The sequence below is a fragment of the Fomitopsis serialis genome (genome assembly GCF_022376445.1).
Source record: "Fomitopsis serialis strain Sig1Antser10 chromosome Unknown B0H18scaffold_46, whole genome shotgun sequence".
NCBI classification, from domain to species: Eukaryota; Fungi; Basidiomycota; class Agaricomycetes; order Polyporales; family Fomitopsidaceae; genus Fomitopsis; species Fomitopsis serialis.
The window spans coordinates 94,545-120,608 of record NW_025955006.1 but is presented as its reverse complement, the minus strand read 5'-3'; the positions used below and the strand labels follow the sequence as shown (position 1 = coordinate 120,608).

Genomic DNA, 26,064 nt, shown 5'->3' with positions numbered 1-26,064 from the left:
GCTAGATGTAGCGAACACGGCGACACACCGCTTCCGCACTGGCGAACCGGTCTTTTAGGTCTGCTACGGAGACTACTCGCGAACAGCAATTCTTCGCTGGCCACCTATGTCGGTCATTCTGGAACCATTGAAGGCCGCAAGTGTAGCGATACTCCCGGGTTAAGTTAACGTTAGCCCCCGTGAGGCTCATCGTCAATGTCCGCGTCAGTTAATGGCGAGCACCAGGTTAAATACCGCACTTCCGATTGCCAAATGCGGTAATAGTGTAGCTGATTCTGCCCCTCAGAGAGTCGGACCAGGAATGGGCAGGCCGATGACACCCCCGTACTCATCTTCACAGACACTTTTCAAGTACCTCTTACCAACACTGAACCTCGACTGCTTGGTTTTGACTCAACCACACCGGTCCAGTCGCCATAAAATGCATAAGCGCCTGGCGATTCGCCAGGTTGCGCCACCCTCCCCTCTGCCACTTGCCAATCGCCAACCAATCGCCACCCCTGGCGCGTGCCAGGTGGCAAGCTGGCGCTGATTTGCCAACAACACTACATGAAACCATAGGAGGACTTCATTTTTCCGCTTTGGGTGACAACGACATTGATCCGTCGGTCTGGCGCCGCTTACACATAGATTCAGTGAGGTGCGGGACCTTTCGACGGTTCTCAATTTCCTCACTGGTTCCTGAGCGATATGAGGCGTCCTCAAGTGGGCTACCGCCTCGAGGCGACTATGAGATGTCGAGGAAGTTCACCTCGCGCTATCAGATTGCGGTATGGAGATCATCATTCATTAAGGACAACGTCTGTGTCCCGCTGCGTGTTGTATGCATCGTGGCGATACCTAACCATGCTTCAGGGCCCTCAGGTTCCCCCGATCATGTAGTTTCAGCAAGACAAACATGGCAATGGTACGTGCGGGTCGCAGACTCAATTGTCAATGCTGACTGACTGATTCACTGGCGCCAGTTGCATTGCGTCGCGAGGTGCCTCATGTGCCCTCCGCAGAACTCGAAGCCAGTTCAAGCCAGCCCCAATCAGTCACTTCGTTGGTGACACTGCCATGTCGAGGGTCGAGGGACACACAAAGGTATTGATAGTGCTGCGCCAATGATCAATCGGTGATTGAGGTTTTGCGTGCACAGGATAGGGCCAGCTTCTAGTAGCAAGTAATCACCAGAGATCGCGTCCAAATTAATCTGGTGGACGTATTGAACTCGCAGTCTGAGCATTCACTCTTCACTAACAATGAATATAGGAACGGATTTTGAAGGAAAGCCAATCGGTTGATATGCTTCCATTTAGAGGTCGTTTGAGGGCTGAGGGTTGCATGCAAGACAATCTCAAGTGATCCGAGGAGCTAGGTGCCCAAACTTCCTGGACGGTATGATCCGTGCTTGAATTGTCGTAGTGTTCTCTTCCCTGACGTTGGAACAGCTCTCACACAAGCTATTCCCGTGTGGCCTGAGCCTCACCTTGAGTGTCTGCCAGCACGCCCCTACCACTCGGTGCGAAGCCGCGAAGACGTTGCATATTCATTCGTTCCATGACCGCTAATCGGACCGACTTAGTCCATTGCATCCTCCAGTGATACGGGTGGGTTTTAGCCTTCAGCGACTCACCCTACACGCATCTGATGGTAGGTTTGCGGCCTGCTATGCATCCAACGCGCTGGGCATGCCTCATTGCGCGAGCTCAGTTGTCTGAATAGGCAAAGTGAAAGAGAGGCATCGTTGGAACCGCGACGCTTTTAAGTGCTCGATCCCGTGTCGTCCCGGCGGACTCAGTCGTCATCCTGCGACGTCGCATTCAACAACAATGGCCACTAACCTGCACGACCACGCTTACTACGGTACACTTACGGAGGACTTCCTCCAGCAGTATCTTGGTAGCGCGAATCCGTCTCCGATCAACTCCATCGGCGGAGAGAAGAAACTCACGCCATTGGCAGCAGCCTGTGTACACGGGCACCTCGAGGTCGTCCGTCTTCTTTTGAAGAATGGCGCAAACTCGAACGCTGTGTCTACGAGAGAGCGTCCACCGCTCTTCTACGTGACATCGCGCACGACGAAGAACAGGCTCGAGATCGCTCGGGCCCTTTTGGACGCGGGGGCGGATGTCGACAAACGCTTCCCGAAGGACGACAATGCGACGGCTCTCATGAATGCCCTCACCGAAGTGCGCGACAAGGAATTGGTCCACGAGCTCATCGACAGCGGCGCTTCGCTCGATACGGAGAACGCGAGCGGACAGTCGGTAAGGGAGCTTGCGAAGGACGTCGGCATGGAGCAGGAGGTGCTGAGCAAGGCTGAACGTAACGCGAAACACGGCGCTATCATCGCTCTCCTTGTCGCGCTGGTCATATTCGTGATAGCATATGTGAACAGCGGGCTCATCAAGGATGTCGCAGTCGGCACGATTAGCAAGTTGTACCAAATTTCTGGTGCGAAGGATAAGGATCATGTCTAGGTCCGTTACTCTCAAATCACTGTCTTCGCTAAGCTCAACTTGAAGTCGCTTTCTCCAGGAGGTGGCCAAGGTATTGCAGACCCATGTCTCAGATTGTTCTCATTGTTTCTGATGTGACTGTTTGCCACAGAGCGTCCTTGGCAGCAAAGCCACGGAGAAATTCACAAGACGTTTGGACAACAGCCCCAGTTCTGTAGTGGTATGCTGACCAGTTCTGGCTATGCTGCATGTCTAATTATAGTACAGGCCACAGGTACCGAGGATGCACAGGCTTCTGAGGCCAAGGTAGTATCCGGTCCTGAGCAAATACGTGTCACGACTCGAACCTCAGCACCGCGACTAAGCCTGCCGTCGACACGGTATGTATGCTCTCGTATTCTCTCTCAATATATTTATGGACGGCGATTCAGGCTGAGTATTGTATGGTGGAGACCCCAAAGCTAGAGACGAAACCAGCGGCGCTCGGAAATATAACGAATCAATCGCAGGTGTGTGCTGCTGCTCGCGGCCATGCATATCATGCTCATATGATGGATTTCTGTCTAGCCGGTCCAACGCGATCCCAAACCTGCGCAGAACCAGTCCAAACCTGCTCAGTCAGAACCTACGGAGCCACTTCAACCAAAGCCAGAGGTACGACACCGCAGTATTACCCTCAATTTCCGTAGCAGTTGACTTGCTCTTACTTTCAAGACGGAGCCTGAACTTATTTCCGCCGCAGATTTCTCGGCCAGTCTTGGGAAATACGTCCAGGAGACAGGTCTCGAGAAGTTCTTTGCTCCGAATGACCCTTTCATTCAAAACTTAGCAACGAACGCGGCTGCCCTCCGCCAGGACCACACCACGCCGCTGAGTAAACCCGAAAATATCAAGCGTCTGGTCACACTGTCCCTGTACCATCCGGTCATTTTTTGCGATGACAGCGGCTCCATGAGCCTCGACAATCGCTTCTCGAAACAACGGGCTCTCGTTGCTCGCATGGCGAGAATCGCTACGAAGATCGTACCAGACGATCGCGGCGTGGACCTCCGCTTCATCAATGCGAGGGTGACGGAGCGGAATCTGTCCATGGACGCGTTGGACAAGATCCTGATGAAGACGCAGCCCCGCGGTGGGACCAGGATAGGCAGTACACTTCGTCGCGACATTCTCATTCCCTTTGTATACAGCAAGATCGACTCCCGCTCGTCGTTCCAGCGGCCGCTCCTTGTGTGCGCGATCACAGATGGAGACCCGAGTAGCGAGCCCGTCACCGCGTTCAAGGACGCAATTGTGGAATGCAGGAGGAAGCTCGTTGCCGCCGACTACGAGCCGACCTCCGTGATGTTCTGCATCAGCCAGATCGGAGCTGACCCGAAGGCCGCCGCGTTCCTCGCGGGCTTGCGAGATGACGACGAAATCCGGGACGTCTTGTACTGCACGGCCGATCGATTGGACGGCGCGTTCGATGAAATGAAAGCAAACGAAGCGAGACTGGAGGAATGGCTTTTGAAGCTGTTAACGAAGCCGATCATGGAGAGGTACGAGGAATAATTTGCCATCCAAGTTACGCCCTGTGCTACGCATTCTTGCGGTATTCTTTATGGATTTCCAGTCGTTTGTATCTTCCTTTCTCCGTGTCTTCATACGTATGGTGTACGCCGTACCTTATCGCGAGGACTGGAGTACTGGAGACTCACAGTACTCGCCTATTCACGTATTACTTCATTGCTGTTATGCGACACAACGTGACCAAGAGGCTTCACTGGGTCAGGCCTTCAAGCTTCAGGGGCTGGTCGATGGTGTTCTCCTCTATCATGCACCACACACCTTGCTTCTTGGGCTTCCTGAATATGACCGCGGACGCGAGAAGTAGAACTGAGGATGGTTAGATTTGCAGTCCATCTGCAGGAGATATTTGCCTTGTTCGGCTCGCACACGGTGATAGCGCTACATTGTGCTTTGCAGCTGCGAATCATTTTGAAGCTCGTCTTGGGAACCCAACGACATACGTAAGAAAGCTCCAAGACGCCGAGGACGGAAATGAGTTGCCAGTTCGTCAGCAGCTCGGGCAAGTCCATATATCCAGCCACCTTAGTACAGAACGCAGCCATCGAGTCCCACCTTCAGTACCAGGTATCATACACACCCACAGGCGTCACGAGGCTTGTTGTCCATTGATTCTCGCGTCGAAAAATGCACGAATATCCGCCTCCGTTACCACCTTGCCCTCCTGCGCGAACGGCCGGAGGTGATTCATTAGGTCGTCCCTGCCCCGCGCCGCGCACGCGTCAGATCGTATACAGCGTAACGGGAAGCGGAACGCACCGCATCTCGTTGAAGGCACGGATGCCGTCTATGGCGCGCTCACGCGGGAGCCGCTGCAGCGCGCGCAGGCCGAGCTCCTCAAGGGTGAGGCCCGAGTCGGGGTCCTCCGGCGGCGAGTAGGTCTCATCTTCCTCGAGAAGGTATGGTCGTGTTTGTAGGGAGGAAAAGCACTGCCGTGCGTACTACTCATGAGTATTGGGATGCAAAGGGGTATGGAGGGACGCACCGACTGGCACTTGCACCACCGCTCTCGCCAGCCCTCTGTGAGGAACACGTCGCTTGTGCCTAGGTTTCGTGAGCCAGGTACAATGCTCTCGTCTGACTCCTTTGGACGCAGCGCAGGCGTCAGGACCTTCTGGGCAACTGGATTCTCGGGTGGCGCGAGACACGGCGGTGACGCTGACGGCTCTGTTGACACGCGCGGTCGCTTCGCGCTGGGCACACCCTCACCAGTCGGTGACCGTGCGCGCTTCTCTCCCACGTCCGACTCCTCTATCTTCGTCACCTCCACGATTGCGCTGCCGTCTGCGCCTTCTTCCCGCCCGATGACCTTCCAAGGCTGCTCAGGCGCGTCACGCACGACCATGAGTGCGCCTGGCGTGCCCGCGCATCGTCGGAGCGTCGGTATCTCGCGAACACACGCGCCACACACGAAGCTATCGTAGTCGTCCGCGGTGATCAAGCCGGGAGGCAACTCAGAAGACGCGTTCGACGCGCCGTCGTCTTCGTCGGCCTGCTCTTCGGGCGTGGGCTCGCGCAGTGGCGGTCGTTCTCGCAGGTTCAAACACGACTCGTGGAACCAGTCCTACGACACGACACGAATGAGCAGACGTGCGTAGCGATCCGAGCGAGCGCACCTCACACGCGACACACTGCACCATCGTCTCCCGCTCCCTCTTCGCGTCGTACGGCTGGCTACACCTGCAGAACACGCCCCGGAAGTTCTGCCCGTACGCGTTCCCCGCGTTCTCCGCCTCGGGCGTGGAGTGCAGCGTGCATGCGTGCGGTAGGGCACGCGTCGGGCAGTCGCAGCAGAAGGCACGCTTTGGGAATAGCTCTAGCTGCTCGTGGTCCGTGTGGCAGGCGATGCTGCACGCAGAGCAGATACCTCTTGGCACTGCGCAGGTCAAGCAGAGGTAGACAGCTTGTCGGATGGGGCCCAGGGAGTAAGTGCACTGTGAGAACTGGTGTGGTAGAGCTTCGGCGGCCTCCTCGACCAGGGCGCGGTGCTGCTCGGCGAGCGCTGTTAATGACTGTGGTCCAGATGGAGATTCATAGGCCGACATGTTTGAGATAAACGTGCGAGTGAACGCAAAGTAGGATTCGACGAGCTGTTGTAGAGCGACTCGGAGCGTCCTCCTTGGACCCGCGGAAACTCGGTGGTCCTACCAACTGAACGCCAGGGCCCGGAAACGCTAGCACAGCCACAGTCGGTACAACTCAGCTTCAAGCTTCAATAGCAGATACAGACTGAATGAGCAGCTGCAAACAAGGGGAAAAGCGAGAGGATAAGCAGGAACAGGGAATAAGAATTCGAAGCTCCATTCTATTACGGTAAGCACCGCTTCCTTATCGGGCAACTTCACCTACCGCCTTAATATGGAAATTGACCACTTTGTAACGGTTGCGGCTCTCAACGCTACTGTACAGTACTTACTGTTTCACAGGTAGTGAGTACGATATTCGAAACTCGTACGCATGCCTGCTAAGAAACTTCTGCGCTACAGATATACCGCCATGGGCTATCTTGCTCAGTGTCTCAATCTCGAGCAAGGAGTTGAAATTCGCCGGACTCGGAGGTCAGACTCTGACAATGGATGTACAACATTGACAACACGACGTACAACGGTGCCAGCCGCTATCTCTTGTACGGGCTTGGACAGCACTTTTTTTCAAAGCGACAATGCTGGACCGCTGGATCGTCATCGTCAGCGACGCACGGATGAACGACGAACTGCGCAAGCTCTCGGACGACGTAATATCGTTCCAGGAGGCTCTAAACGAGGTATATTTCTCCGGCCTCAGGGTTTGCCCGCTGTACTTCAGTGCACTAACATATAAGCGCAGAAGATCCAGCCCATATACAGAGCTGAGTTACGCCGGATGCGCACAAGGATCAGATACATATAACGGTAATACAGGAGCGACTACCGCGCAGCCTCTCCCGTCTTTTCCTTGGAATTTTGGAAAAATTCGGACTGGCCCTCAAAGTCTTGATACAGCCGACTCCGGGACGGTACGTGATACACCGTCACGGTAGCATTTGGGGCAGAATGGCTTCCCGTCAAGGTGCTCCCGACAGTTGCGCGCGCAGATTAGTATCTCACGGGCGAGCAATCGTGTGTCCGTCGGGACTTCGTCCTCGACTCACGTTGATGGCCGCGCACGCCCAGGTCGCGATGAAGAGTTCCTCGACATTGCTTGTAAGCACACAAACAACGTCACGGAGTTGGGATGCTTGTGTTTTGCAACAATATCCTGAAACCGTGCGTCCGGCTGTATTTGAATCAAGAAGAAGTATCATATCAACGGCGGGGCGATAGGATTGTGGGATCATCATTGTCGATGTCTTGGCCACATAGGGCTTCCCGCCGTGCGCATTCATTCCTGAAAGTTATCATGACAGAACGAGCCACGTAAATATTCGGGGAACATAGTGAAGCATGACCAGACAAGCTGTAGCAGCGAACCTCACCGCCATTCATACGCAAACAGTAGTAAGCTCTATAATTCTCCCTTCGTCTCGGAAGTCACTCAACGCGCAAGCCAGACTTTCGCACACGCGCTGTGCCATTTATCTGTTCATCTTGGATGCACCCAGCCCCTGCGAGAATAAATCGAGTCCGTCATCAAACGGCAAGGGCGGCTGGACGAAGGCCTCTATCGGACGGGTGTGGAAGCTCGACAATTTTCTGAAAGTCTCAGCGATTGAACGACATGAGTGGACGTGAGTCCCTTCCCCTTCCTGTCTCTTCTAATGCTATATGTCGTTCTATATCCGTCACGCGCCTTGCGATGCAAGACGTGATGCTCTCCGACAGGACCTTCATCCCCGCGGAGACGATCGTCTCGCGATCTCGTACACGCACTATGACGAAGAGAGTTACGACAACGCTGTGACATTGGACCTGTTTCACTTCTCCCAGACAGAGTGTACACTGTAGAATTGTATTGTACAGACAATTGTGCGTTGTCAATCATCGCATGCAGCTACGGCCAGGACAAAGAATACAGCTGAGCAGATCAGATATCGCCCTGGATAGAACTGTTGCTACAGTACGTTTCACGGACGCTCGATAGGTGTGCCATGGGTGTACTAAATATCACCCAGATGTTGGTTATTGTCAGTGTAGCTAGGCTGGCACAGCTGAGATGGTAGTAGGGGACTGCTCTGCTCCGTTGACAAGGCAGCCAACATCCAGTGTCGAGGACAAAAGACAGGCAAAATACCAGACTTGCCATATTCGCGCGGGTGGCAGGGCGTCGTGCGGGTCACGGGGCTACCACGAGGCACGTGCGGGGCTGTTGATCGTGAATAGGGTTCGAGCTCCCGCGCCCTGCTCACGCTCACTCCTCTCTCTTTATCCACCACCAGCGATCCCCCCACCATGCCACGCAAAGCCGCAGCCTCCGACGCGCCCGCTGAGCCCCGCCGCTCTGCCCGCATCAAAGACCAGCCCAGAGCCGAGTCTGCGCCCAAGAAAGCCCCTGCTAAGCCTCGCGTGAAGAAAGCCAAGGCGGAGGCCACCGAGGAGGACGGCGCTGCCGACGAAAAGAAGAAAGAGGAGAAACCGAAGGCTGCGCGTGGAAAGAAACGCACGGCCGACGAAGTCCAGGAGGAGGACGCTGCAGTCGCAAATGGCGCGTCCGCTGATGAGGACGCGCCGCCCCCGGCGAAACGGGTGCGTGCTCTCCGATAAGCGTGCTTTGCGTCTTGCTGAACGCGTCGTAGGCCAAACCCGCGTCTAAGGCCGCGTCGAAGCCGCCTTCAAAGGCTGCCGCGAAGCCTGCGTCCAAAGCTGCCTCTAAACCACCATCCAAGCCCCCATCCAAGGCAGCAGGCACCTCCAGCAAGCCTGCGTCGAAGGCCTCTGCCAAGCCTGCGTCTCGCGCAGGCTCCGCTAAACCAGCCTCTACAGCGAAGAAGCCGGCGTCCCGCGCAGGGTCTCGTAAGCCCGCGTCAAAGGTGCGCATCCCACATTGTGGCCCGTCTCGATCGCTGTCTGATATCCTCGGTCGAAGGTGGGTAACGAAGAGAAGGAAACCGTTGCTGCCGCTCCAGGTCAAGATAGCATCGCCGAAGAGCCTGAGGCTGAAGCTGAGGCCGAGGCTGCTGCCCAAGAAGCTCCTGTTGTGGCCGCCGAGGCTTGATAACGGTATGCTATCCGGTTCCATCGACAATGCAGTTGTGTGCTGATTCTATCCCAATCCAGCGTACACACGAATGCACCACGACCCATCTCCTCGACCTGCTCTCTCTCACCCTCCCTCTTCTCTTACATTATCGGCTGTATCCCAAGTCTATGACGTGGCTCGCGCGCAGCCTTCTCTTCTCTTATTCCTATTTCCGTCTCTTCTTCCCTTCTGCTCCTGGTTCCTCTTTTGCCTTTGTCTTCAGCTCTCTTCCTCACTCATATCCTCGCTTTGTGCCGCAACTCGAAGCACCGCTGTTGTGTCACTGTCATCGCTACCGTCATCTCAGGCACGCGTACTCGCACTGAACTGTTATACTAGTAGTCTGATGGGAATGGGTCGGCCGGGTGGGCGGGACGCTGTACAGAGCCTTTTCTCCTTGGTGGCGTAGGGACAGTACATCCGATGTGTGTATGTTCTATGTATATTGATGTTGTTTGAGTATCTCTCTCCCTGGACGGTGTGCATGCGGCTAGCCGACGACGCCACTCAGTCAGACTTGACAGCCATCCCATATACCCGTCGAACAACGTATGAACGGATCCATATGCTGGTATACGCAGCCTTGCTTGATGTGCTCACGCACTCATGCCAGCGGGATCCAATAGCACCGCAATCCAGGAACCAGGAAGCTGTATGAGACTATGATGTCCGTACATCCAGCGTTCCGTACATTCTGGATACTGACGGTGCAGTCCCCGGGCAGTCCACCAGTAACCGATCCGTCTGATCTGCAAGTTCTTTGTATTTACAATGCAAATCCGAGCACTCTTACCCGTCACCCCCGTGCGTGTAAGTACTTAGGTTAGTCGACACGTTGGCTTGCATGCATATCGCCCTGCCAGGCTGCCATGTCGCTCAGTGCTCCCAATCAAGTTCATAAGAGAAACTGCTTATGGCCCTGGACAGCGAAATACTTCACGACTGTCGAGGGACAGCGGCTGCGGTGCCGAATTCAGAGGCGCAGTGTGCCATACGCAGCAAAAGAGAACCCTCGCTCGAGTCGCAGCGACATTCGGCGATGGATTGCGGTATCTCGTATCACAATGCGCGCCGCCTCGTGAAGCTATGTACTGGTAGCACGTAAGAACCCGGGTTTGCAGTTCTTGTCGTCCTGATTCCAAGTCAGGCGTGTTAGGCATATCGCTTTGAGACCCGATCATACTGGATCGAGCTGGAAGTGAAGGACCGATGACCCAGCCACTGTGCGATAATATCTTACGAGGCTACTTAGATCCACAGTATTATGATACCTCTTGGACGGGAACCGATGATGTCGAGCCTAGGCATGGCGGGTCCATAGGTGTACTTACGCTAAACGCAACTGACTGCCTAGGTGGATCAAGGGCACGTCGATTTCAAGCCGGCACACCCATCCATAACTTGCGCTTCCTATCGGGACGTGGGCATGCAGGCGTCGCTCGGCGGATGTGAGGTTCAGATGCTCCGATAACAGAAAAGCACACACACGACACAAAGAATATACAGCGGAGACGACTAGTCCATCCTGCCCTTGAGCGTACGCTTGATCACCTTGTCCTTCGTTCTACAAAAAGGCACGCCGCCAGTCAGCTCACATCCCCACACCGCACCGCGCGCAGACCCGACACTCACATCACATGCACAACCGCGCCCCAACCCGAGTACGCATCCCGGTCCACCGCGTTCAGCAGCGTCTGGCTGATCGTCTCGAACAGGTCCTCCGGCTCCAAGTCCGGCTCCCACAGGCCCTCCGCGACACCGAAGAGCTTCTCGCTCGCAGTCCCCGCGACGACGAAGTCCTTCGCGAAGTTGATGCAGCCGATGAGGTCCGTGCTCGCGATGAACGGGCGGAACGCGCCCGCGGGCGTCTTCTGCAGGCCCGCGAGCACGGGCTCGATGAAGTACGGGCCCCAGCGCTTCTCGTAGAGCGTCGAGGAGATGAGGTGGATGAACGTCTCGGGCTCCATGGTGCGCTCTTCTTTGATGGTGTACATGTTGAGCCGGTAGCGGAGCTGTTCGTGGCTGGGGGAGGCAGTGAGGATTTGGGGCGTTAGGAGGGACGGGGCACGCACAGGGTCAGTACGTCTGTTGCGAGTCCGGGCAGACCGACGTATGTTCGCTCTGTCATGGCGAAAATCTGCCGGGCAGTCAGACAGCCTCTTCCTTGGAGAGTCGACAATACTAACCTTTTCAAAATTTGACGAGATACCCTGAGCTTGGTTGCCTAACCGGAGGTCGCTCGCGATGGCGACACAATCCTTCCCCACCATGGCTATGACGGAGCCACCGTTATATTGCATGATCGACTGTCGGCACCGTGTCAGCGCTGATCAAACACAGAGCTAGTACCAAGAAGCTTACCATGGCTGGCACACGTTGACAGAGAGAGCTGACGGAGACTGAGGGTCGAGGAGCGAGCGGTGTAAGTAGGGACGGTGGACGCGCCGCGCGTTGGATGAGACGCGTAACGTGCACGTGGTACTGTATCGGGCCAGGATCTCAGCCACCCTAGGTAGGGTGTCTGGGCGTCTATGGGTGCCCTCGTCACGAAGGTATTCAGGACATCCGTGTTTATGCAATGTTTTATGCGCATAAAATCATCACAGCAAAAGCGATGCAAAACATACCTGAGATGTATCGAGATCTCTTTACACCTCAGCTTGGATAGTTATCTTGCTCTCGGACCGAGGGAAACCCGGGCCAGAAATGCTATGGTGGCTGAGATCTCTGTTCGATACACTCGCGATAAGATTAGATGGACGCTCAAGCGCTCAATTATATACAATATACAATATTCCTGCATGCACATTGTGATCCTTGGCGATACGCACTTCGTAACATACATACTCAGTGTATGGTGCGGTTCGGGATAGACACATCCAAGGGGACACATTGCTCAACTCTCCGTCACAAGTCAGCCGGAATATCACACCATTCCAAGTGGAGGGTTCAGCGAATGGTATCACCACCATACAGCGCTAGCATTGGCCGCAGTGCGCATTGAGTCGGCAGCAAAACATCCTACTACTCTCCCCCCAGTCTTAACACTCATCCAAGTAGAAATACAAATACATCAACGTCCTGGAGGGTCGCGACGCCCAGATGAGCCTCAACGCCGCTCATTCAGCTCTGCAGCCCTCGCCTTCAGCTCCTCGCGGCTCTACACACTTGAGTCAGCCACCAAATCCCAACAGTCTCGATCGGTACGTACCCTAGGCTGCTCGACGCCCTGCATCACCTGCTGGCTGGGCTTGTACGGCCCGCGCGCGTGGAACGCCTGCTGCTCCGGATTGCTGTTCAGGCCCGCGCCGAGCTGGGGCGGCTCGAGGTCGCGCGGGTCGTTCGTCCTCTATACCGATGAGCACCAACAATGTTAGTCATCCGCTGCGGTAACGGAGCTGGTGGGACGTACGGCGGGGTGCGGGAGGATGTTGAACGAGTTCTCGTTGCCGTTGTTCGTGGGCGACATGGTGGTAGTAGATTCGATGACTTTGAGTGGATAGGGGTATGAGATGAATGTGGATCGCGAATTCGTAGCGGGGTGAGTGAGTGAAGAAAGATTCGGATGGAGACGGTTGCTCTTATAGGGTTCGTGCTGTGTAGGTTTGTTGTGAGCGCAGCGGCAGAGGAGAATGGAGTCGCTGCGGAGGCGGATGGAGTGGCCCCCCGCAGTGGCACTATGCACGGATCTATGACGTCTCGGCCCGATCTCGGGCTTCCTCATTAGCGTCCCCGGTACCGCACCGTAAGGCACGGTATCGCAGAGGGTAATGGTGCACAAACGAGTCTTGGATGGCTCACGCGAGACATTCAGGACACGCGCAAAAAAGGCAGCTAGAGGTATATAGAGGGTTTCTGTCATTGCATTGTGGATGTACTACCATACCGCGGGGCTCGCAAATAGATAACGGAGAGGGACTAGTTGTACATGTCTTTACTTGGAGAGCATCATCTGCGGGACGGATCAGCATGGTGGCAACGCGGATGACTAGGTGGCGAGCGTACCTTCACGAACTCTGCGCGGGCCAGGAGGATGGCACGGATGTTAGAGAAGCAACGGATCACTGAACGGCGAAGGCGCACCATCGTAGTTGATTTGACCGTCACCATCGACATCCGCCTCGCGGATCATCTCGTCGACCTCGTTGTCCGACAGCTTTTCGCCTGCGCACCACCCGCACGATCAGCATCGCCGCTCCTGCACGGAGACAAGCGCACTCACCGAGGTTGGTCATGACGTGCCTGAGCTCCGCGGCGGAGATGTAGCCGTTGCCGTCCTTGTCGAAGACCTTGAACGCCTCCTTGATCTCCTCCTCGCTGTCCGTGTCGCGCATCTTGCGCGCCATCATCGTCAGGAACTCGGGGAAGTCGATCGTGCCGTTCCCGTCCGCGTCGACCTCGTTGATCATGTCCTGTAGCTCCGCCTCCGTCGGGTTTTGCCCGAGCGAACGCATCACCGTGCCCAGCTCCTTCGTGGTGATCGTGCCGTCGCCATCTGCGCGGGTGAAGAGGGTAGGGGTAGATGTCAGTATCAGAGGGAGAGAGGGCGGTGCTTGGAGCGTACCCTTGTCGAAGAGCGAGAAGGCCTCCTTGAACTCTGATCACGGCGCGTGTGACGGTCAGTGCCAGCTCTTCCCTTCCTCGCGCGTGAATACATACCAGAGATCTGTTCTGTAAGCGCGGACGTGTCAGCATGCAGTCGTGTCGGCCAAGACACATGCACGTACCCTCAGACTACGCGGTGTACGGTGCGTGTTAGCGTGCAGCGTCGACAGCGGGAGAGGGAGCGGGGTGACTCACCAGTTGGTCGGCCATGGTGGGGGAAGGTAAGGAGTGCTTGGTGTGGTATTCGTGCGAGTAGCGTTGAGGACGTGGACGGTGGAGGGCGATAGAGAGGACGAGAGCAGGGCAAGGGCAGGGCTACTTTCCCCTTTCGCCCAGGCGCTGATGGATGGTAGGATCTCTCGGCAATCGCCAGTCTAATTTGGGCGCACCTTGTTTTACACAAGACAAGCCTTGTCGGGGACTTATCCGCACCTATTCCGCGGACAATCGCCCGCTGACAGTGACATCAAGCTCGAGCACAGTGCGGCACAGCGTACGCTCACACCCGGCTCTGCTCCTCCTCCCACCACCACCACCACCACCCCGATGCCCGCCCAGTCCACGCTCTCCAGCGACGAAAAGTCCAAGGTCAAGACCGCGATCCCCGCCAGCAGCAACAAGATCCACACCGCCGCGCTCGCGCGCATCTACTACGCCTACCCGCAGCCGAGCGAGTGGTCGTACGCCGGGCTGCAGGGCGCGCTCGCGTTCGTCACGGACAAGGCCCGGAATGCGCTCATCATGAAGATGGTCGACCTCGCGGGCACGCGCGGCATCATCTGGGAGCACGAGCTCTATGAGGGCTTCGAGTATAACCAGGACCGCCCGTTCTTCCACTCCTTTCCTGGCGATGTGAGTGGTGAATACGCGCATCGTCGATGTGCTGACAGCTCGCTCAGGACTGCATGATCGGCGTGGTCTTCGCCGACGAAGGCGAAGCGAAGACGTTCTACAAGAAAGTGACCACCACGAAGCCGAGCACTGGTGCGTCTCCCGGTCACACCCACGCGCCACGCGCCACTCACCGCTGCTCGCAGAGAAAGAGAAGACCAAGTCCTCCAAGAAGAAGAAGGCCTCCAAGGGCGGCAAGATCGACAAGTCGATGATCTCGGGGCCGACGGCGGGCTCGTTCAAGCACGTCGCGCACATGGGGTACGACGCCGAGAAGGGGTTCACGTCCACGAACGTCGACCCGTCGTGGACGTCCTTCCTCCAGCAGCTCGAGAGCCAGGGCATCGCGCGCGAGATGATCGACAGCAATATGGACTTCATCAAGGACTTCGTCCGCGACGCGCAGAAGGCCCCGCCGCCCGCGCCCTCCGCGAAGAAGAAGCCACCCCCGCCGCCTGCTCCTCGCCGCGGCCCGACCGTCGCGCAAGACGCGCCCGCCGCGCCCCCGACTCCCCCGCCAGCCCCGCCCTCGCGTCCCCCGCCCTCTCGCGTCGTGCCCTCCCCGGCACCCCCGGCACCCCCGAGCCGCAGCGTCCCCTCGCCAGCGCCGCCGCAAGCACCACCAGCGCCCCCCTCGCGCGCAGTCCCTTCGCCCGCGCCTCCAACGCCTCCCTCGCGCCCGACAGCCGCGCCCCCAGCCCCACCGCCTCTCCCGCCCACACGTCCCTCTGCTGCGCCCCCCGCACCTCCCCCGCGCCCCCAACACGCCCCAGCGCACCTCCTCCCGCACCTCCGCCGCCTCCCTCAGGCAGTGCCCCGCCTCCGCCCGCACCACCACCACCGCCGCCTCCCTCCGGTGGTCCTCCACCCCCTCCTCCCCCACCGCCGCCACCTCCTCCAGGCGGCGCGCCCCCTCCGCCTCCACCTCCTCCGCCCCCAGGTGGAGGCGGCGCAAGCCTCCCCGCGCCGCAGCCCGGCCGCGCGGACCTACTCGCGTCCATCCAGGGTGCGGGCGTGCACTCGCTCAGGAAGACGGACGGCGCGCCGCCGCGCGCGATGTCGCCGCCTGCTGCCGAGGAGAGCGCGGGCGGGGGCTCGAGCGGGGGAGGGGGAGGCGACTTGACACAGGCGTTGGCGGCGGCGCTGTTGGAGAGGAATAAGAAGCTGGGGGATAGCGATGAGGAGGAGGATGAGGAGGATGAATGGGATTGAAGGGTGGTTTGTTGGAGTCGACACACTGTATGTTAAGTGGAAGCGGAAGTGGGAAGTGCTCGAATACCCCCCCGTATAATGCGATCTTCCCGTGGCTGCTGTGTTTGCTTGCGGGCTGGACTGGAGTGTGGTCGCGCGGTCTTCAGGGGTCACTGGGTCTCCAGGAGACGAGAACGTCGTTCGTCGACGGTTGTGATTATTGGTAGTGGTACATGCGTATATGCGTACAGAACACGGGACAGAGAACACAGCAAGAAAGCATCCGACATCTCACAGCTAAGTAGAGAGGTTGAAAGAGAAAGTCTTGCGAGCCCGTACGGGCTCGAGCCGTCCAGGCGTCTTAGATCCACACCTACGCGGCCGCCGCGACGCTCTTGACGTACTCCAGCGCGAGCTTCGGGCTGCCCACGACGCCAGACCACAGTCAGTACCTATCCACGAGTCGGGACCTGCGCGCAACGCACCTGTCCGCAGGCTTGACGGGGATCTTCTTCTCGACGAGCTTGCCGCCCTTCTCGAAGACGAAGTGGCTCCGCTTCGTCTTGCCGCCCTCGCCCGCGCCGAGCGCGGTGATCAGCACGCGCTGCGGGTCGGAGAGGAGCGGGTACGGGAGCTCCTTCTGCGTGCGTCGGGCGGGTCAGTGCTCGGCAGTGGCAGGGGGAAGGGGAGGCGGGGACGGGGACGGACCTTGTCTTGCCACTTGGTCTGGGCGCTGGGGCTGTCCGCGCTGAGGCAGTAGACGGCGAAATTGTGCGCGGTGAAGTCGGGGTAGACGTCGCGGAACCCGCAGGCCTGCGTTGTGCACCCGGCTGCGGGGTCGCGTTAGCCAGATGGGCGAGGAGGGGTGCGGGGCGGGCACTCACGCGTGTCGGCCTTGGGGACGAGGAAGAAGATGACGCCCTTGTCGGCAGCGAGCGTCGCGACGTCGACGTCCTCGCCTTTTTCGTTCTTGAGCGTGAGCGAGGGGAGCACGTCGCCGACGTCGATCGTGGCGAGCTTCGCAGCCTCTGGGGTCGCGGACTCGTCTCAGACTCGAGGAAAACTTGGAAAGAACTGGAGGAAGCTCACTTTCGTTCGATTCTTCGGTGTCGGGTGCCTCGGCGGCGGCCTCCTTCGCTTTGCTCTAGATGTGCAAAACCCGCATGAGCATTCCCACTCAGCACACCGTGGAACTGGATTTTTCTCAAGAAGAGAACAAGCTCTTTGTTCGTCTCCAACGCCGGAAACGCTGACACCACGCATTCAACACGTACTTTCTTCACTGCAGGGGTCTCGTCACCGCCTTCGTCTGCAGTCCGTTTCTTCGCCCTCGGCGCGGCCTTCTTCACCTCTGTCGCCGGCTCGCTTTTGGGCTGGGACGATATCCTAGTCGATCGCCTCGTCGGCTCGGACGCCTCTGCAGTGCTCTTTGCGCGTGGTGCCATCTCAATCCCAGTCGAGCGAGTCCGAGTTTCAGTCCGGGTTGACGTTGAACGTGAACGTTGAAGCTGGGGGGGTAAGAGTGGGCAGCGGGACGTTGTGCGTTACTGAGCCCGAGGAGGAAGTCCTTGACGGGGATCCGCCGCGCCTGGATCACTGGCAAGAGCAGCGTTAGGCTTTATTGGGAACGTCCGAAAGCTCTGACATTCGTGATCGCGCAATAGGGGACCACCAGTTGGTTATGCCATGTCTGTCGTGGTTTGTGCATGGGACAAACGCCGACGGACGATGGTGCGGCCCATTTGTTCTATTCTACCGAGTTCAAGTGTTTCCAGGGTTGGCAGCCATCCACGTTCGTGCTGCGCGTATCCTGGGCTAATATATCTGCAAGTGCGACGCACTATGGCATGGGGTGCATGCGTAGTACTGCTCAGAGGCAAGTAGCATCGCTCCAGTGCCGCAATGAAGTGATTAGAATCCCGAGTACTCATGCATCATGTTCAAGTTCACTTCGTGCAATATCCTCCCGGCCTGGCTCGAAGCTGTTGGACTGCAACGAAGGTATGTTGCAGTACTATGGCACCGCAACAATGCTCAGGGAACAGTGATCATCAGCTTAGGTACATAAGTGTCTGGCAGAATTCCTGGATATCTTCTAGCTCAGGCGGCTACGGTTGCCCGATAGTCCGAGGCCGAGCATTTTGCACGACGCGCCTCAGCCACATCGCGTCGCTCGTCCTCCGCCTCCTCCATATCCTCCGGAACTCACGCAATACTCACGCTACAGCCATAAATGCATTCCTACTGCACCGAGAGCACTGTGAACGTCAAAAAAAGAGGTACTGGTAAGTCCATACTGGCCTGAAACCTCTTGAGAAAGCTCGACCCCGGGAAGTGGTAAGCGCCCGACAACGCCGCGACTCGCTCGGACTCGAAGTCTAGAGGACATAACTGTATGATGACTATGGTGCATGGATATTTGATACAAGTATGTGGGATGTCGAACAGGTATACAGATCATGATCATAGGGTTGTACGACCCTCGGCACCAACATCGCAGTGTGCGTCCGGCAGGCCCAGTGAAATCTTACTGTTACTATACAGTGTAAGGCTTTCTGAGGCTCACGGTGTAGGCATCCAGTCCTCAGCATTCAGTACTTCAGTGCACATGCTATGTCTGGTGGTGATGGAGTGATGTATGCGTACAATTTGAGACACTATATATTTCTCTTTGTCGATATACACGAAGGCCTGCGGCACAGTACGACTCCGAGACAACATTATAATGCTATCACTCACCTGTTACAGCCACGAATACATGTGAAAGCCCCACAGTGCTTCCCCTCGCTGTGCTCTCTGTGGCGGTTGAATTCGCAGATCAGGTACTGTGCCTGCAATGCTGTTCAGTCTGAGAACATGGGCCGCTCCGATTCGAGCCGCACCCGTAGTCTGAGAAGTAAAGACACAGTGTGTGCATATGATGACTCACCATATATTATATCCTTTTCCCTGCAGAGCACCTTTCCGATCCTGCCTTTAGTCTATCCAGAAAGGTGTACATAGGTACTATCCTCCAGACGTGCGCACGAGTCGCGTCGGGCGCTTACCACTTCCCGGGGTCGTCGAGCTTTCTCGAGAGGTTTCAGGCCAGTATGGACTTACCAGTACCTCTTTTTTGACGTTCACAGTGCTCTCGGTGCAGTAGGAAGGCATTTATGGCTGTAGCGTGAGTATTGCATGAGTTTCAGAGGATATGGAGGAGGCGGAGGACGAGCGACGCGATGTGGCTGAGGCGCGTCGTGCAAAATGCCCGGCCCCGGACTATCGGGCAACCGTAGGCGGCTGAGACCTAGTCTGGCTCAGACACGTCAAGACCCTGACTGCTTCACAAGTCGGCAAGGTACGAGTATGTTGGCCAAATATACCTAACCTGTACGCATAGGACATTGTCTGCCAACAAGCGGTGATACTGGCGGAGACGGCTGCCGTCGGCCACAACGGGTTTCGCCCTTTTATGCAGATGATACCCTGGTGGGCACTCGCAGTACAGCCTGTTCGAAGCCTGTAACTGTTCGCTGCTGTCACACAGAACGATCCTACTTGGTGAGTTCAACAGTACCCTCATACTATGAGCATGGTCACGGTCAACCAATCGTCTTGATAGCATGGTTGGCTGTTTAGAAATGGCGACGGCGTAGCGGGAAGTGCCATGAGCACAAGCAATCGAAACCTGGTAATGTCAGTGGCATAAGCATCTCTGTGCGCCATCGGTTGTTATGCGGCCTACCCTTTCCTGCACCACAGCGGTTGGAACGTAGATCAAACTCAGTTGAATGAAATCCCTGTCACTTCGGCGCCCCTCGAAGTCAGCGGATATGCCCTGTGTGTAAGACCAATTAGCGGTGATTAATACACCGGCGGCGACAATATAAAGCACTGCGTAGACATAAACGGGACGCAATACCTCAGCCCTTGTCCTGAGTAGCGATCCGGACACTCGCGCGCCCCTGATCGGAGTACACGGAGGTCCCGGCCTAGCACCCGATTACTACTACCTTCTCCTCAGGCTAGTCCTTTCATTCGGTTCCTGGGAGTGAAAACTGATGGGAATATTACTATGTTCGCGCCGGACGGTGAACTCGGGTCGTCGATGATAATCGACAGGCTACACCTGATCCAGGTGCCTACCCTCATCATCAACGGGAGGATGGATATCTCGCAGGGCTTTGTGATGTGTCCCTTCCTCGAGAGGATATGGAAGGTGAAGTGGCGTACCTTTGATGGAACGGTCAAGCCATACACCGATGTGGGAGGAGAGGGAGGAGTTCAAGCAAGAAATCTCGCATTCCCAGATATGAAGTTCTCATGAATATAGTGCATATGTCCCTCAGGGTGTACGACGCTAGACGTAGTTTCAAACTCACCATGCATGTAAGTACATCTCCGTGGTACAGCATAGCTGTACAATGAGCCGGGGGACCGCGAAAGAAGAAATACTTTCATCAAGATGCAATCAAGACCTCTGGGATGGTGAATGCCCACCAACTTTGAGGGATGTCTGCAGCAGAGACAATCAATGGACCGTGCTATGGAGTTGGCATGATATCATATGATGACTCGATGTATAGGCTGTATACTACTGCCACCCGCTGGGAACCAGTTCTGCGCAAGTTCTGCGTAACGAGACAGGCCAGTCTCGCAGTACAACCCAAAAAGATTAATATTGGTTCCGTAGTGAATAGATCGACCACTGCGTGCGCGTCCGCATCGACTTCGAAACTAGATGCTGCGTGATAGTAGGATAGGATATACAGCGCGGTCAGTCGGAATAGCAGCCATGGAGAGGAGTGCTCCTGGGGCGAGAACGCACCCGTACAGATCAACAGTTGCCGCTACTACGCAAACAAAATGCTAGTGTCCAATGCCAATAACAACTGCCTGCCGTAAGCTAGGGATATCCACGCGAACCGGGAGCGATAAACACAATAACAATGTGCCCCGTGTCTAGGCTGCAGCTGTCCGCACATGCTCAGTGGCGCGTTCGGTGATGAGAATGCTGACGGCAGAAACTCACCGGTCTGACACGACATGAGCCCTAATCCGAATCTTTCGAGGTTGTCGAGGCAGAGGATAATCTCCTGCTAAGGAAAGCCTTTATCTGCACGGAAGGCGACGTGGGAGTTGATGGCGAAGGACTGGCAGTTCGCAATGCATCAATCTTCTCTAGCGATGGTGGTTCCGGAGGGACGTCCGTCGTACTGATCGTCGAGGACGACGAGCGCGAGCGGCGTATATATGGGCGCGGAGGGGGCTTCTCCGGCTGCGGCGACGTGGGAGTGGCGGGTAGATCCGGTGCAATTTCAGCACCAAACTCGTCGAGAACAGCGCGCGGCGGCGGACGTTCGACCATCGCATCCAACAGCTGCGGTCACTTACATCGATCAGTCATCCAATCGCCGCGGCTGTGACACTGACGCTGACCTCTCTACGTAGTTCTTCGCTATCATAGTCGCCCTCCATCTCCTCCGGACTAAGCAGAACGGTTCCCTTGCGGAACACTTCGCCTTCCTCTTCCACCCAGCTCCGTGACCTGAGATCATTGGCAGTGGTGAGAAGCACCTCCATGTCAGGATTCCGATATCACGTAGATGTCATTGACACTCACATGTCTGTCGTAGGGGAGACCATACCGTCTGGCTCAGCTGCGATGAGCTCGTCTCCGAGGTGTGTATCTTCGTCGTCTGAATCGCCCAGGTGGAACGCTGGCGGGGTGAGAACCTTCTCCGGTTCTACAGGCTCCGGCTCAGCGCGGCCCTTGCCCTTGTCCACTCGCGGGGTGACCGGTTCATCGTCGCTCTCGTCGGACGGTAGATGCACAGCGTGGCCATTCCCGGACGGCATGTCGCTTGCAGAGCCGTTCGCCTTGCCATTCTCGACGTGCAACCCGAGTCCATGCAAGAATAAGTTGGGCTTCTGCGGCGCACACCGGCCGAGCAGGGCCGTCAGGTCATCGTTGAGCGCGAGCAGCTCCTGCAGGCGTTCCGGCTCTGGGGTCGACTCGATCATGGTCATCAACGACTTCTGCACCTCCTTCACGCTCGCGCTCATCTCCGCCACCTCGTCCTGCACGGGCCTTGACGGTGCGGACGGCGATGAGGACGGCGAGCGGGCGAGGGTGTCTTCGAGCTGAGTCTTGCACGCGCGCGCCCGTACGATGATTCCGGAGACGGTCTGTTGTTCCGCGGAAGGGACGTCAGTCGGGCTTGCAGACGCGAGGGAGGAAGTCTCAGAAAGGGGTGCAACCTTTTTCTGACCGTCCTGCCGGAAGGTCCTCGCGAGCTCGCTTTCCTCGATCATGTTCCAGACGCCTTTGCCCTGGCCACGCCCGCTGGCCCCGTCAGGACTGGACGGATTGGCGGCCCTCTCTGCCTCCTCCGTGTTGCGGACACAGGTGTTGAGGATATCGCGGCACATACTATTGTCGGTACGTCAGCGAGTGCTGTGAGTAGTAGAATTGGGATAATGGAGTACAGACCGAGCCATCTCTTCGTCGGCTGGAGGGATGTTCAGATCGAGGCACCGCATGGTATGATTGGCTTTCAGCCCTGAGTTAAGCGCCATGACGCCAGCGAGGTCGAGGTTGTTCATGGTCAGGTCTAGATGGAGGAGCGACTTCGATTCGGGGAGGAACTCTGCAAGCGCTATCGCGCCAGAAGATGTCATGCCTGTAGAAGACAAGAACAATCGCTTGAGCGCGTCGTTGAGAGTGAACGCTGTCCGTAGTGACTGGATCTATCCGGAACAGCCATTATTTAGCGGAGGTAATCCGAGAGCTGTTGGAAGACATACCCCTTCCAGGCCTGGACCACAGCAAGGGTTTTTCGATAGGTCCAGCGTCTCTAGGCACGAATTGTATTTCTAACGAAGACGTCAGAACACGGTCCACCAACGAGTCGTCAGACCACTTACCAGTGCCTCCGCGACAGCCACCAATCCTTGGACATCAAGCTTGTTCTCGCTCAAGTTGAGCACCTTCAGCGTGCGATTGCGCTTCAGCACCTGGGAGATGTACGTGATCCCGGTCTGTAAACGGGTTGAATCAGCATTCAGTCTCGTTCTCGTAAGACTACAACACTCACCCGTATATCATTGCCCTTCAGATCCAGCGTCCGCAGCGCACCCAGCCGCGGCAAGTTGTCCAGCGCGCGTACCTTGTCCAGTAACGCCGCACTCGGGCCTTGGTCATACCTTTGCGTCCCGTGCGCATGTCCCAGAGCTGACTGACTCGCTCCGTGAGTCACCGGTGGCATTGGATGTCTCGCAGTGATCCCTCCCTGCGCTGACGACGTGATGATCGGGACGGGCTGCCCGTTCGACGACAGCGGATTCGTATTCGCTGCAGCCGCAGTGCTGTTGCCACCAGCAGCGGCTGCTACACGACGAGCACGGGGGATATATGGGGTGTATGTAGTATGTGGCACGGAGTTAGGGTGTCGTGGTGGAGGCGGGAGAGGGCCCGTGCGTGGTGGGGGAGGTGTCGCTATGGAGTCGGTGCGCGGGAGGGAGAATGCAGGCATCTGTGGTGTGGGCGGCGGGGTGGACTCGGGACTGATGATGGACGGTGAGAGTGGGGAGGAGGGCCCGGCGTTGGGGAAGCGGTCGGGGTAGTCTTTGATCATTAGTGCGATGGCGACCGCACCAGCGGCGCTGATGCGGTTCAGCCGTAGGGATATGTTGCGCAAGGAGGACTTGCGGACGACGTTGGCTGCTCTGGATTGAGCTCATCGTCAAAACGAAAACGAAAATCTGTATAACTACCTAGGGCGTCTAGGGCGGTGGGTTTGAGCGAACAGTCGTCTAACCGGAGGGATACGAGACCCGACTTCGGTGTTTCAGGTAGTGCGCTGGCAATGTATTCAATTGACTTCTTGTCAAGCGAGTTCTGCGCGAGGTCTAGGAATTGCAGGCTGTTTGTCTGCTGGGATTACTATCTGCGATGATTCACTCGAGAGTCATACACACCTTGGACAAGTAAGCGCCAAGTAGTCGAAAAGCAGCGGGCTTTAGTCGTCGATTAGACGCAACGGACAGGAAGGTGAGGCTGTCTGGTATCAACAATGAGTGAAGTATTGGCTTGAGTATCTGCGTGCGAGGAGTCAGGCCTTCGACGGTCGGATAGAGGTCGCGAAACGTACATGTTCGTCCAAATCACACTCCTTGAATACAAGCTTCCGCAGACCCCACTCGATGGTGAAGACATCCGAGAGCACCGATGCAGATCCAATTGTCAACTGTATACCCGAGAGATCGACAGTGCGAGGGTTCGAGCCTGCAGCGCGCTGTGCAGAGACGTCAGCAAGGTACGAACGCAAGCAAGACAGTAGCAGGTGCATGTCACTATGGAAATGCTCTGCTATGTGGGATGAAATATAAAGGTCAAGCAGATCTTTGGCATCTCGTGTGCGAGACGAGCACGTCGAAAGACAGTTTGGTCTACGAAGTGCCAAAGGAGGAATCTCCCCCTAAGGATTTAATACTCGCTGTACGAGCATGTAATGTAGCTCGCGCGCAGACGTAGGAGGACATTTCGCACATGTCTCAACTCTCTGAATGTAGAACCGACTCGGGACTGCTCACCTTGAAGGCAAGGGACACGCCTGGATCTGGAACCTCCTCTCGACCCACGCAACATTCTCTGTAGAACGACTCGACCTGGTCGAGATTCCACCACGTCTCGTCGCCGTCGACGCTCGCCGTGCTCGATCCGCCTCTCAGTATGCGCCGTCTCCTCTCCAGCTCCCGCTCCTCGATCGACTTCTTCTCTTCCTTCATGTTCGGCATGGACGGTGGATTAGCCGCAGATATTGGGTATACAACCGTCATCTCCGGAAGGATAAAATGCGCTCGTTTGAGCGTCGAGGCCTCATCCTGGTTCGCGTTCGCCTGTTGAGTTGGCAGGAGCTTCGAGAGGCGAGCCAAGGAGAAGAACGACTGCTGTGGTGGCGGTGGTCGCTTGAGGATGGACTTTCCGGGAGTTGGTATAGTCACAGCAGACGATGAGGCCGAAGATAGCATCTCTGCAGCATTTCGCGCTGGCCCAGCAGCAGTAGGTCAGGAATATAAGTTGTCGGCCAACAACTCGCGGTGCAGTCGTTTCGCCCGCTGACGCTGTAGGTGATCACGTGACTGTGTACTGAACGCCTTCGGCCCCTCAGGCTATTAAGGCTTCAACTTGAACTCGTTCTTCCAAGAATCCAAAGTCTCTTTGACCCCTCAGGTCTACTTCTGAGTTCTATCATCTCCATGCTTTCATAGAGCTCGATTCTTGTTACATATGTTTAATTTTGCCTTTAACTCGAACTGCGCGCAGCGTTCCAGGAAGTCTGACATACAGCTCACATTCTCGACATGCATCAGGGCCTGATAGCCTTCAAATGTGTCATTGGAATCAAACAGCACACCGTACAACTAGGTCATATAGGTGGGTGTACATGCGGAACCGTAAATTCCAGTGGCTTATATCAGAACCTCATGTTTAGGACAGCGAGCACCTTCTGCCAGTCAGTGAGTGATGCCGCCCTCTCCTCCACAACGGTGTCTGTACCGCAAAGTCCTGCGACATTTCTATGCCCCCGTTGATGACGAGGGCAGACACCCGGATCAGATGCAACCTGTCGATGATCGTCCAAGACGCGAGTTTCCATCCGGCGCAAACCTAGTTCCCTCCTCAGTATTTCAATTCCTGAAAATGAATTAAGGGACAATGTACATTGCCGCCGGCGTAATCAACCAGTTCCCATCCGTGAAAGCGGTTCTCAAGCACGCTCGCAAACCCCGGTCGGCGAGGATCCATGGGACACGTCCCATGCTTCCGATGCAGCTCCTTGAACGCCGGGCATTCAAACAAAAATCTGACAGTTTTTTCCTGCAGAGCGCCAGCCAGAGACTACCCAAGGCCGAATATATCGCATACTCGTCGCATACATACTTATCCTTCACGAGCTCGTGCGATCTTCAAGCTTCAAGCTTCAAGCTTCAGCTTCATTCGCTACTAATACTATTCGCCGCGTATAGATAGACCTACTTACTTAGTATCAGCAACGTATTCATTTCACTTATCAATTTCTATTGAGAAGATCGGCGGAGTCTCAACTTTTAGCCTTTGTCAATATCTCGACCCTGCTGTACCTCCCAAGGGTCTCTTCCCTTTCTTCCTGACCCTCACAGTCAATGGCCACCGTTTCATGATATAGTCGTACTCTTTGCGCGG

General features: G+C 56.5%; 11 protein-coding genes across 11 annotated transcripts; 4 read left to right on the top strand and 7 right to left on the bottom strand.

Annotated features, from left to right (window-relative positions):
• Window positions 1-1,814: 1,814 nt before the first annotated feature.
• B0H18DRAFT_955836 (uncharacterized protein) lies at window positions 1,815-3,998 on the top strand (the record flags this gene model as incomplete). Its single annotated transcript, XM_048042386.1, has 6 exons — window positions 1,815-2,439; window positions 2,596-2,664; window positions 2,707-2,828; window positions 2,876-2,953; window positions 3,012-3,098; window positions 3,159-3,998. 6 exons carry the CDS (start codon window positions 1,815-1,817, stop codon window positions 3,996-3,998), a joined length of 1,821 nt encoding a protein of 606 aa, XP_047891977.1.
• Window positions 3,999-4,351: 353 nt separating this feature from the next.
• Window positions 4,352-6,285, bottom strand: B0H18DRAFT_1014904 (uncharacterized protein). Its single transcript, XM_048029183.1, has 4 exons — window positions 5,630-6,285; window positions 4,999-5,577; window positions 4,773-4,942; window positions 4,352-4,714 (listed from the first exon to the last, which is right to left on the bottom strand). The coding sequence occupies exons 1-4, from the start codon at window positions 6,056-6,058 to the stop codon at window positions 4,603-4,605; spliced, it is 1,290 nt and encodes a 429-aa protein (XP_047891976.1). The 5' UTR covers window positions 6,059-6,285; the 3' UTR covers window positions 4,352-4,602.
• A 2,053-nt stretch (window positions 6,286-8,338) lies between these two features.
• B0H18DRAFT_1014901 (uncharacterized protein) lies at window positions 8,339-9,637 on the top strand. The gene is made up of 4 exons (XM_048029182.1): window positions 8,339-8,674; window positions 8,725-8,958; window positions 9,015-9,148; window positions 9,206-9,637. Exons 1-4 carry the CDS (start codon window positions 8,631-8,633, stop codon window positions 9,574-9,576), a joined length of 783 nt encoding a protein of 260 aa, XP_047891975.1. The 5' UTR covers window positions 8,339-8,630; the 3' UTR covers window positions 9,577-9,637.
• A 1,045-nt stretch (window positions 9,638-10,682) lies between these two features.
• B0H18DRAFT_1120371 (nucleophile aminohydrolase) lies at window positions 10,683-11,467 on the bottom strand (the record flags this gene model as incomplete). The annotated part of the gene is made up of 4 exons (XM_048034100.1): window positions 10,683-10,731; window positions 10,800-11,189; window positions 11,240-11,304; window positions 11,354-11,467. The coding sequence occupies 4 exons, from the start codon at window positions 11,465-11,467 to the stop codon at window positions 10,683-10,685; spliced, it is 618 nt and encodes a 205-aa protein (XP_047891974.1).
• An 818-nt stretch (window positions 11,468-12,285) lies between these two features.
• B0H18DRAFT_844279 (uncharacterized protein) lies at window positions 12,286-12,648 on the bottom strand (the record flags this gene model as incomplete). The annotated part of the gene is made up of 3 exons (XM_048039532.1): window positions 12,286-12,327; window positions 12,379-12,516; window positions 12,580-12,648. Coding segments are annotated over 3 exons (249 nt in total), but the record flags the coding sequence as incomplete, so codon positions are not given.
• Window positions 12,649-13,115: 467 nt separating this feature from the next.
• Window positions 13,116-13,982, bottom strand: B0H18DRAFT_1085692 (uncharacterized protein; the record flags this gene model as incomplete). The annotated part of the gene is made up of 5 exons (XM_048031948.1): window positions 13,116-13,183; window positions 13,251-13,331; window positions 13,390-13,662; window positions 13,732-13,762; window positions 13,968-13,982. The coding sequence occupies 5 exons, from the start codon at window positions 13,980-13,982 to the stop codon at window positions 13,116-13,118; spliced, it is 468 nt and encodes a 155-aa protein (XP_047891972.1).
• A 336-nt stretch (window positions 13,983-14,318) lies between these two features.
• B0H18DRAFT_836207 (uncharacterized protein) lies at window positions 14,319-15,132 on the top strand (the record flags this gene model as incomplete). Its single annotated transcript, XM_048039446.1, has 3 exons — window positions 14,319-14,624; window positions 14,672-14,768; window positions 14,816-15,132. Coding segments are annotated over 3 exons (720 nt in total), but the record flags the coding sequence as incomplete, so codon positions are not given.
• Window positions 15,133-16,227: 1,095 nt separating this feature from the next.
• On the bottom strand, window positions 16,228-17,299 carry B0H18DRAFT_878593 (AhpC-TSA-domain-containing protein; the record flags this gene model as incomplete). The annotated part of the gene is made up of 6 exons (XM_048040637.1): window positions 16,228-16,276; window positions 16,340-16,494; window positions 16,563-16,684; window positions 16,739-16,900; window positions 16,944-16,983; window positions 17,129-17,299. The coding sequence occupies 6 exons, from the start codon at window positions 17,297-17,299 to the stop codon at window positions 16,228-16,230; spliced, it is 699 nt and encodes a 232-aa protein (XP_047891970.1).
• Window positions 17,300-17,966: 667 nt separating this feature from the next.
• B0H18DRAFT_1014886 (uncharacterized protein) lies at window positions 17,967-18,268 on the bottom strand (the record flags this gene model as incomplete). Its single annotated transcript, XM_048029181.1, has 1 exon — window positions 17,967-18,268. A coding segment is annotated over one exon (193 nt), but the record flags the coding sequence as incomplete, so codon positions are not given.
• Window positions 18,269-19,738: 1,470 nt separating this feature from the next.
• Window positions 19,739-20,240, top strand: B0H18DRAFT_1014873 (uncharacterized protein; the record flags this gene model as incomplete). The annotated part of the gene is made up of 1 exon (XM_048029180.1): window positions 19,739-20,240. A coding segment is annotated over exon 1 (164 nt), but the record flags the coding sequence as incomplete, so codon positions are not given.
• A 649-nt stretch (window positions 20,241-20,889) lies between these two features.
• B0H18DRAFT_878665 (uncharacterized protein) lies at window positions 20,890-24,869 on the bottom strand (the record flags this gene model as incomplete). The annotated part of the gene is made up of 11 exons (XM_048040641.1): window positions 20,890-21,216; window positions 21,276-21,384; window positions 21,460-22,269; window positions 22,330-22,586; window positions 22,644-22,712; window positions 22,764-22,877; window positions 22,934-23,559; window positions 23,613-23,769; window positions 23,817-23,936; window positions 23,990-24,133; window positions 24,432-24,869. The coding sequence occupies 11 exons, from the start codon at window positions 24,867-24,869 to the stop codon at window positions 20,890-20,892; spliced, it is 3,171 nt and encodes a 1,056-aa protein (XP_047891967.1).
• Window positions 24,870-26,064: the final 1,195 nt, after the last annotated feature.